The sequence below is a fragment of the Thamnophis sirtalis genome, unplaced genomic scaffold (assembly GCF_051295495.1).
Source record: "Thamnophis sirtalis isolate CommonGarterSnake01/CBP01778 unplaced genomic scaffold, rThaSir2_p1.2 scaffold_3, whole genome shotgun sequence".
Lineage (NCBI taxonomy): Eukaryota > Metazoa > Chordata > Lepidosauria > Squamata > Natricidae > Thamnophis > Thamnophis sirtalis.
In genome coordinates, this window is record NW_028261383.1 from 83472368 (window position 1) to 83483680 (window position 11313).

General features: G+C 37.7%; 1 protein-coding gene across 1 annotated transcript; it reads left to right on the forward strand.

Annotated features, from left to right (window-relative positions):
* Nucleotides 1-5994: 5994 nt before the first annotated feature.
* LOC148048045 (ovomucoid-like) lies at nucleotides 5995-10493 on the forward strand. The gene is made up of 4 exons (XM_087709389.1): nucleotides 5995-6131; nucleotides 9023-9051; nucleotides 9823-9932; nucleotides 10268-10493. Exons 1-4 carry the CDS (start codon nucleotides 6077-6079, stop codon nucleotides 10311-10313), a joined length of 240 nt encoding a protein of 79 aa, XP_087565515.1. The 5' UTR covers nucleotides 5995-6076; the 3' UTR covers nucleotides 10314-10493.
* The last annotated feature ends 820 nt before the right edge of the window (nucleotides 10494-11313 follow it).

Here is an 11313-nt window from a genome sequence, read left to right on the forward strand (position 1 = left end):
AACCGAGTGTCTTTTCAAATGTTATCTAGCCAAACACATGTGGTATTTTTTTCTTAAAACTGTCAACATGCATGTCTCAAAGGGTTCCATCCCAGAATCAAATAATAGCAAGTGGCTATTTATACAAATTTGAATATATCACAGAGAAAATGTCTATACAGGTAATATCCAGATTACGAGCGTTCGCTTAGCAAATATTTGACGTTACATGATAAGCGTCCCCTAGTGTTTACAAACAAGGCCCAAAACTATTAATGTTGCAGCACCAAGCAGTTGTTCGCTCTCACAAACAACTGTAGAGGCTCTGCAACATTAGTCCTGTCTATTTTCCCTCTCCCTCCCCTTGCGCTGGGTCTCCATAGGCACTAGGTCTGTGGATACTCTCCTTGTAAAGATCTAGAGAGCCTTCACTTTCTTGGCCTTCCGTGTGTATGCAGAGAATGGAGGCCTAAAGTACCACAAGATCACCCTGGATCAGTAGCATGAAAACTCACACTATTGATCTCACACTATTGAGCCCCATTTCCATGCAGACAAAGTTTGCAGTCCCCATCAAGGGGACAAGTATTTGAGTGGGACTGGGAGGGGGGTTGGAAACGGAGTGAATTGCTTGAAAATGGAGCTTTTCACTCCGTTTCCAATCCCCCAGGGTCACTCAAAACCTGTTCATACAGATGAAGACTGGAAACTTCTGGGGTGCATAACCTCGCATGAGTTCAGGCACCCATCCACTTTCGCAGAGAATGGGTGACTGACATCCGATGGGATCAGGGCACACAGGAGGTTTCAGTCTCCATGGGAAAAATGACTAAGGAGGGGCTTGGTTCAATCCGAGTTCACTGCCCCAAAGCCTCACTTCATACAAATGCTTTTCTGCATGGCGCCTGAAATCCTTTGGAGGAGACTCATTTAGGCGGTCCTCCACTCCAGAAATAGGAGGCAGCCTCAATGATCAGAGAAACCGAGCAGAGTGTGCTCATCTTGTTCTCCCTTTGCTCTTTCTGCTTGCTGGGAGCAGGCAAAAAAAACAGGGACGCTGGAGAGGAGACTGATCCTCACAAAATAAGTGACCAGCCATGGGAGGTTGGGTGGGGGAGAAGCAATTGTGGGGAACATGAGGTATTTTAGTGGGTTGGGGAGGTCTTGGGTGGTCTTAAGCAGGTGGCCTGTTCCATCAGTACATGGCCTTCCCCACCCTAAATAATTCATTGCACTTAACAAGTCTCACATTTGATTAGTGAATACATGAGCAAAAGGAGGGAGTGATCACGTTCAACGTACAAGATTCACTCCCACAAATCCTTGGGTTACGAATGCAATAGGCAGGCTCCATTACATTCATAACTTGAGGACTACCTGTACTAGGACTTCTCAAACTGTAGGTCACAGGTCTTGAGGTGGTCTCAAGCAGTTTAAACAAAGATACAGCAGTTAAGAAAATCTTTCATAAGATCAAGCTTATGAAAACATAGGAGGAGAACCAAAACTGATTAGTTTTTCTGATTCCTCTATCTTACGAAGATCAGCTCATAAATTAAGCAGGTGGCTTTTCAAATTTTATCTAGCCAAACACATGTGGCATTCTTTTTCTTAGAAATTTGACATGAACGTCTCAAAAGGTTGTATACCACAATCAAATAAAAGTGGTTGCTTATACAAATTTGATTATATTACAGAGATTATACTAGGACTTCTGAAACTGTGGGTCACAGGTCCTGAGGTGATCTCAAGCAATTTAAACATAGATACAGCAGTTTGAAAAAACTGATTGAGCTTATAAAACATATTAAAGAAGAGAACCAAGATTGATTACTTCCTCAAAACCACAATCTTGCCAAGATCAGTTCATAAATTAACCAAGTGCCTTTTCAAATTTTATCTAGTCAAACATAAGTGGCATATTTATTTTTTTCTTTAAAATTTGTCAAGTAAGGATTATCATTCTTTAAAAAATACATACCTGCATAAGAGTGGGTTTTGCTTATAAAAGAGGTGGAAAACTTGAGGTAAAGATAAAGATAAAAGGTAGAGATAAAGTTTGACTCAGAATTATGCCCATAAGGTGGTTCTTGGCCCAGAAAAGGCTACATACCTCTAGCCTAGAATTTAAAAATGAGAAAGACCACCTTTGTGTGTTATGTATATATGTATATAACATATTGTAGTGTTTGCCATTCTTACAGCTTTGCGCTTTTAAGGAGGAAGGAAAGCCACAAGTGTGTGAAAGGGAAAACACTAAACTTGATTAACCTTCAGATACAACCACACTTTCTAGTCCCTCCAAAGAAGAAAGGAAAATTTTCAGCCACTGATGTTGGAAGAATAAGATGGAGTTTCTGTTCCTGAACCTAATTTCAAGCAAGGAGGAAGAAATGTTGAAATGTTCACATGCACCCTCAAAACTGTCTTAAGGTTCCCTGAAGGAAATTTCCTGGCTGCTATCAAATGAAATGACTGTGGAATATTAATTTACTTTGTTTAGATGTTCTCCTTTTGGCTTCCAAAGAAGTCCTTTCAGTTAAATGACACCAATGCAGCTGAATCAGGGCTAAAGTATACCTCAATATCTTCTGCAACCTTAATTCAAGGTGGAAAAAGATGACAATTTCCTTACATGTTTAGCACCTGATTATAAGAAATGTTAGTGAGCATTTAGCAGATATTTGCCCTTTGTTTTATTTGTAAAATGACAACATACACACTATACTATTCTATTCTGTTCTATTCTATGCTATTGATAGAACAGAACAGAACAGAATAGAATTCTTCATTGACCAAGTGTGATTGGACACATCAGGAAATTATCTCCAGTGCATAAGCTCTCAGTGTACATAAAAACAAAAACAAAGTATTGTCATAGATCATAAATCATAAGATGCAATTCTAAATCATAATATACCAGCAGGAGAAGGTAGTAGGAAAGATGAAAAACGAGAAAGATGACAAAATGGGAAGATGGGAAATATGAGAGGATGACATGGATAATATCAATACAGCCTACTATGTGTGTAAATATCTTTAGACATAAGACAGTGCTGTTGGAGTTAGGTATTTAGCAAAGTGATGGCATGGGGGAAGAAACTATCTTTGTGTCTGGTTGTTGTGGCATGCAATGCATCCTGAGGGTAGAAGTTGAAACAGTTTGTGTCCAGAATGTGAGGGATCTATAGATATTTTTTCAATCCTCTTTCTGGTTCATACAATGTACAGGTTCAATAGAAGGCAGACTGGTTGCAAATCTTTTTTTATGCAGTTGTAACTATCCATTGAAATCTGTACTTGTCCTGTTTGCTTGCTGTGCCAAACCAGGCTGTTATGGAGGAATCAATAATTCCTCTGTAGAACAGTATCAGCAGATCTTTGGGCAATCTGAGTTTCCTGAGTTGACGCAGGAAGAACATTCTTTGTTGTGCCTTTTTAATGATGGTTCTAATGTTACATGACCTTTTCAAGTTCTGGGAGTAATATTCTAAGAGGTGATAAAATAGGAGGGTTTCTCCTAAAATCAGCTATCATTTCTACAGTTTTAAGTGTGTTCAGTTCTAGATAGTTCTGGTTCCACCACAGGACCAGTTGTTCAACCTCAGATCTATAAACAGATTCATCACCATTTCAAATGAGACCACACTGTTGTATCTGCAAACTTCAGTACTTTAACAGAGAGATCCTTTGAGATGCAGCCATTGGTATATAAAGAAAGAAGTAAGGGAGAGAGCACCTAGCGGGGGGGGGGGGGGCTCCAATACTAATTGAATGAATATTTGATGTGATTCTACCTAGCTTCACCTGCTGCTTCCTGTCTGTGAGAATGTTTATAACCCATCTGCAAGTGTGGTCAGGAACAACTAGTTTGGGTCAGTTTGGAGAGAATGGTTTCTGTAATAATGCTGTTGAATGCCAAGCTGAAGGCTACAAAAGGATCCTTGCATAGGTATTTGCGGATACAAGATTTAAGATTTAGTGCAGTGCCATCTTGACAGCATCATCGGGCCGATCTATTTGCATGGTAGGCAAATTACAAGGGGTCTAGCATTGGATCTGTGATGGCTTTTAGATGGGCCAGCAATAAACTTTCAATGCTTTTCATAACTACGGATGTCAGAGCAAGCAGTCTGTAGTCATTCAGTTCCTTGATGGAGGGTTTCTTGGGCACCAGGATGATAGTAGCAAGAACAGACATAACACATATTCAATGATTTATTAAAGATGGTGGTCAGTTGATTAGTACACACTTTCAAGCAAGAAGGGGTTGCCCTGTCTGGGCCTGGTGCTTTTCTAAGCTTTTGTCTGTGAAATAGACCTTGCATATGTCTTTTTCTGTGATCACCAGAGGTGGGGGCACCAGAGGGATGTTACCAGGTGTAGGGGACTTGGCTATTGTTGGTGTATCTGAGATGGAGATGGAAGTGATAGTTGACAGTGGTTTCTTCTTAAATCTACAGTAGAATATATTCAGGTCTTCTTCCAATTGCCAATTCCCTTCAGCAATGGAGGGAGGTTGTTATAGCCAGTGATATTTTTCAGTCTTTTCCACACATTTGTTGGTTCATTTGTTGACAGCTGATTCCTCAGCTTTTCAGGGTAGCTTCTCTTTGTTGCTCTGATCCCACTTGTTAATACATTCCTGATACAGCATTCTATCTCCTTTCCTGTAGGCTTCCTCTGTAGCATGATGTAGTTGTTTAAGCTTAGCTGTGAACCACAGTTTAGTATTATTGTAGATGCATAAGGTTTTGGTTGGCACACATACGTCTTCACAAAAGCTAATGTATGATGTCATAGTGTCAGTGAGTTAATCCAAGTCCACTGAGGAAGCTTTGAAAATGCTCCAGTCTGTGCAGTTGGGGCAAGCCTATAGCTTTAACATTCTTCAGTCCAAGATTTCACTGTTTTAACTATCGATTTTATGGTTTTAAGTCTTTGTATATAAACAGGTACCCGGTGATTCACACAGTGATCAGTGGGTCCTATAGCTGCTCTTGGTAGAGAGTGATAGGCATCTTTTAGTGTTGAGTACCAGTGGTCTAGAATATTCTTGCCTCTAGCGAGACAGCTGACATGCTGAGTGTATCTTGGCAGCTCCTGGCTTAGGTTAGCACTGTTAAAATCTCCTAGTACAATGAGTAGGGAGTCTGCATATCTCTACTCAGTCCACAGGATTTGGTCAGCCAAGGTTTGCAATGCCTTGTTTATGCAAGTTTTTGCAAGACCACAAGTAGAAAAAATGAACAGAACCCCCCAGGGTATGCAGTTAATGAATAGTCCAAATTTCTTTTAGTGCAGTGATGCATCAATTGTTAATATAAAAGCAGATACCCCCTCTCTTCTGTTTACTAGCTGTTTCTGCAATGGGTTTATTTTTCTATTTACTTTAAATATTCATAATCTCGCATATCCAGACATAATTGAATTATGGAATTCATAGAATTATAGGACTTGGAGGAAATAGGTATTTTGCGAGTTGAACTTCATACACCTTAAAGTTGCCAAAGTTGAGAAACAGCCTCTTAGGTAGTAGATTGCAAGACTACACATACACACATACAGTAGAGTAGCTCTATAAAGAATGGCAAAATGGCCACATGCATTCTTCTCAGCCACAGCTAATCAGTTGTAATAGTAACACAATTTCATTGCTTTGTGGTCAAACTTCATAATCGGGATCGTATCTAGAAACAAACACTGAAGATTGTCATAAGTCTATCTAAGAACTGAATTCTGTTTATTCTTTAATATTTGTTGTTCAGTGCATAATGATATTTTTCACGTTTCCCCTTTGAACATATAAATGGTTTTCTTGCTTATGATTTATGGGTTACCAAATGTTTACTGTTCCCAAAGATTCACTCAATATTTACTAATAGAAGCTGACTAACACAATAGAATGGGGAAACTGAAAAGTGCCTATAGGGACTTGCAATGTCAACATTCCCTTATCTTCTTTTGATAAGGCTGCGGCAATATGCTTATATATACTCATAAATGCCTAGCTAGAGCTTAAACAGCACCTGTGTCTGTGATAGCTACAAGACCTTTCAGTGGAAGAGCCTAGTGTGGTTTATCCTCTCCTACCAACATGAAGGTGGCTTTTTGCGTATTTTTCACCCTGGCCCTCTTCTTTTTGTACTCAGGTAAGATGAACAGAACAGAATAGAATAATTGGAAGGGACCTTAAAGGGACCTGGAAGGGACCAACTCCCTGCTCAGACAGAAACCCTTTACCATTTGTGACAATTGGTTGTCCAATCTCTTCTTAAAAACTTCCAGTATTGGAGCATTTACAACTTCTGGAGGCAAGTTGTTCCACTGATTAATTGTTCTAACTGCCAGGAAATTTCTTCTTAGTTCTAGGTTGCTTCTCTCCTTGATTAAGGACCTTGCAAAAGATCCTTTTCAGTTAGATAGCATTTTGAGACCTAGTTCCACATTATCCACTCAGCCTCACAAAAGTGGGCATTTTAAAGGCTTCTTTACAGGAATATTATATTTATGACAGATTTCCCATCCCAAATGATAGCTGGTATTATGTAGAAATAATATGAATCTTTAGAAATAAAATAATCCATAATCCCGACTCCAATAGATACCAAAATTTAAAGAATAAGCAGCTTTGAAGTGCTAAAGCCCCAGAAAGCATTTCTGATGGTGAACCTGGAATCAAAAACTGGAAGCCCGGCTTTAATCAACTAAAACCTAACTACCTACCGGTATTATCCTTAACCCAACATTGTATTTTAAAAAAATTGTAAATTTAGATCTATTAAGTTGTTTTTGATTATTTATGTTTGTTTTTATGTTGTCAGCAGATTAAACAAATTGATATTTAATTTCTTCATGTTCAGGTCAAGTATTATTCAGTGATAGCTGTGTTAATATGAATACATGTGCATTTGGGACAGAAAGAAATGTGTAAGATCAAATCTTCCTCTCTTTTTTTGCAGTGAAAATTTTTTTTTAGTTGGCCCTAATTCAAGCTATAGATTTTCTTTATATTCTTTTACAGATTGGATCATTTAGTTGCGCTTTATAATAGTCATTCTTTTTCTATTTTTGTGTATCACTCTCTCTCTGTGATTAACATAAAATGAACGGCACCAATATGGCTGCATCAGTCATATCGATATATTGTGTACTGAAACAAGGTCTCTACTCTAATGTGTATAGAATATTATTCCAAGACCATCATACTTCCCCAATCTAGAACCCTGGAGGCACTGGTAGTAGGAATCACAGGATCTGAAGACAAAATAAGATTGTTAATTCTCAAAAACTAAGCTGAGCTTACCAACCATAGTAGAATAAGCAGAGAAGGAAAGATTCTATTCCTTGTTTTATGGTTGAAATATATTTTACCTAGAAACCTATGTAAAAAGCAGCCTTGAAGAATACAGAATGTTATTGTATATGCCTCCTTAATTTAAAAACATTTGTTCTGAAGTTTATTATATGGAATTGGCTGCCATTTCTCTTTTAATCATTTCAGGTCTTATGGCTTATTAGCAAAAAAACCAAGCAAATTTATACCTTATTTTTTAACCAAGCTGGAGGCCAACTGTTCACTATGCAGATAAGGAAGTTATTTGAATTTAATGCAGAAGTATCATATTTCCATAGCTAAATATTAACCTGAAAAATCATCATAGTATTGGCATATACATTCCATAAAATAAAGCACTAACATAAAAGAGTTATTACATCCCTTCCACTCTGGCAGTGGAATCTGTGGATCAGAAAGAAATAGCAGGGAGTTCAGAAAAAGCAAACATGAAGACAGCAGGGGTTCTGCTTGTTCCCCTGATGCTAACGTTTTATATGGGTAAGTCCCACATCATCATCGCAAAAATTCCTTTCCAAAGAAGCCTCCCTCTTAGAAATGGTCATATTCCATCATGTATTTCTCAGAAAGAGGAACATTCAGGCATTCTAAAAGCTTCTGCAATCAAAAATAATCCTTTAAATTAAGGATTCAATGCAGTGGTGGGATTCAATTTTTTTTACTAACGGTTCTGGGGCCTTGGCTTGGTGGGTGTGGCTTGGTGGGTGTGGCAGAGGAAGGATACTGCAAAATCTCCATTCCCACCCCACTCTAGGAGAAGGATACTGAAAAATACAAATTCCCTCCCCACTCCAGGGGAAGGAACCTGCAAAATCTCCATTCCCTCCCCACTCTTGGGAGAAGGATGCTGCAAAATCTCCATTCCATTCCCACGCCACTAACCTGCATTCCAGCTCCATTCTCCTGTGCAGGGCAACAAAAAAAGAACCCAGCTGATCTGGGACTAGGGAGGTAGAGAATACATGGGAGTGGTGCCAATCAGAGGTGGTATTTGCCAGTATTTGCCGAACTATTCAAAATTTCCGCTCCTGGTTCACCAGAAACGGTTTGCCGGTATTTGCCGAATTATTCAAAATTTCTGCTACCGGTTCACCAGAAACAGTGAGAACCATCTGAATACCACCTCGGATTAAGTGGAAGGACCATAATTAATTTTGAAGTGTATCATATGGATTTTATCTTCTTGCATGAAGAAATCATACATTGTTAGTTGATGAGGCATGAAAATCCCCATGTTATGAGGTAAATCTATAGGCAAAAAAGCTTCCATATCACAGTAAGTGTTTATGATGTACACTTAACATGGTTTATGATGTACACTTAACATGGCTCATGTTAAGATGCAGAAATTTCACATTTCACATCAAAGTTTCAAAACCTCCATCTACTTTCAGATATCCATGGAAAGAATCTTGAAGATCATAATTGGTTATGAATACCTTTTGAAGGAAATATTGTTTACTTTATGCTGGATTGTTTTTGTGGGTTGTTTTTGTTGCAAATGTAATTCAGTGATATTAAAAATAATATCCACATATTGGTATTTGGTTTCTTTTGAGAAAATAAAGGAGAATGTGAAATAAAACACATTCATGTTTATATAATCAAAGAAATGTTATCCAGTCAACCATTTTTCAACATCAGCTTTGAATTTAATTCTTTTATATTACTATTGTTTGGTTCTAGATGTTGGTACTGAAGCAGTGGAAGAAAACGTAAGTGCAATTGTGTCTTTTAAATACATTATTAAATCCATATTATTATAGTTGAAAATTAAGATCAGTGATTTTACAGAGCAAAGAAAAATAAAAAGCAAATTTAAGTATGAAAATCATTTGCAATGTTTATTTTGACAGATTTACATGGTGCAGAAGTAAACTCTAATTCTAATTGTGTTCAGTTTCTAAGTTGAGAAATGGCTTGGCTATTAAAATGCACCTTCAGAAAAAAACATGGTTCAATATCTCAATTATTACAGTTTTGCCAGAGATATATGGAAAAGATTAATCACTACTGCTGAGAACAATCACCTATATTCATTAATTTGTTTATAATCAATTTGATTCCTGAGGATCAAAATTTCCCCAGGTAACAAACTGATCAGACTAATCAAACTGAAAAGGAACTGCAAAAAACTCAAGATCTTTCTAAACACACTTCAGTGTGAATAAGTGTAAAGGTACATACATGTACACATACAGACATACATATTAATACAAACCCTGATCTTCACAGGTATATTTGTGTAATCTGAGTTGGTAGGTGATTGATTAAGAAAAGAGTCAGCCCAATTTGCAATTTCCTTGCTTGGAAGCATTAGAAAGGGGAATGGAAATGCATCAGACAAATAGTATGTTTATATGAACCTATGGTGAGACTACTGGGTCACTCACACCATATTTCTACACAATTAATTTTATAACAATTAAATATTTATAATTTCAATCCTAAAATTTGAAAAAAAAATGTATTGTTGCTTTCTGCAGATTCAATGTAGTGGTGAGATTCAAGAGGCCTGTACTTTGGAGCTTATACCACACTGTGGTTCTGATGGTGCAACCTACGGCAACCAGTGCTTGTTCTGCAATGCAGTTGTGTAAGTATAACTTTCATGTTTTGGAAAATGAAAAACAAGTGATGCCCAGAACCATTGTGTACTTTGCTCTCAGCATGTAGGGAATTTAAGATTCTTATATTTGATCTCATCTTGCTTCCTTACTAAGAATATTCTAACAGAAATGAACATTAGAAATTGGAGAAAGGGGCTGTTTTGTTAAATGAAGTGGCCAACAGAAGATGCTGAGTTCATCATCCATTTCAATAGAACTTACATTGGGGGTTAATGCTTCTCGTGTTTTTTTTATTCATTTAATAATGAGTAATTTTGCATCTTCTGAATTTTCACACCTCACTTTGCTTTTCTCTTACCAGGCTGAGCCGTGGAGCACTTAAGCTACAGCACTATGGACCATGTTGAGGAAATCAGGAATGCACAACCACTGTACTAAAAAACCAACTACCACCCCAAATCTCTTGGTTCCTTGCTCATCTATCATAATAAAGAATGCTATCTTTCTTTGCTTATTCTCTAATTTTTCTGAATATTTCTTATAACCTGTAACAGTATAATTGTTTAATAAACAAGTAAGCAACATAATCTGTCTTGCTTTTTAACTTCTGCATTCGGTGTATATCATATAGATGTTCTATAACATATACTGCATTTCTCCTAAAATAAGACCCGGTCTTATTTGGGAGGGCACCAAAATAAGCGCTAAGACTTATTTTGGGAAAACATTTCAGGGTGATCAGCCTGGCTGGGTGCCCCACTCCCCTGCCGCACGCACCAGAGGTAGAAGCGTGTGGGGACCAATGGTATCCAACACCAGCAGCAGCGCTCCAGCCCCTTGGTCGGCACAACAGTCTAAGTGACTCAGTGATGGGCAGCTTCTTTTTACAGCTGGAGGATTGTTTAGCCACACCAATGCTGCATGATTCATTCATATATCAAAGACAACAGTTAATTCCCCCCCACCTACATTTTGCTGATTGGTGAGAATGCATAAAAAGCAAGTTGAACAAATTTTGGAAAAGCTTCTAACTAATTAGAAACTAGTGTTTTTAAAAATATAGCTTTACTTTGCAATACATTTTGAAGAGAAGAAAAATCAAGTGTTCTTTAATGTGCATGGGAAATGTGGCATTTGTTAGGAAAAGCAAACCAAGCCACTCCCTAAAGTATATTTTCAAGGACTTGATAAACCATAAAACCTGTTCTGCTCACCAAAAGAACAGTGGGAAGGCTAAAGAACATTGATAACGCTGGAAGATACTAGAAGGAAGCAAAGGCTATGGTAAGCAAAGTCAATATGAGATAAAGTTTATGAGTTTAAGCTCATAAAAGTAACCAAGCTTATATTGTCTTTGTTTTCTCAGTGTATTGTTTTCATAGTTCGAACCACCTTATGTCATAGAAT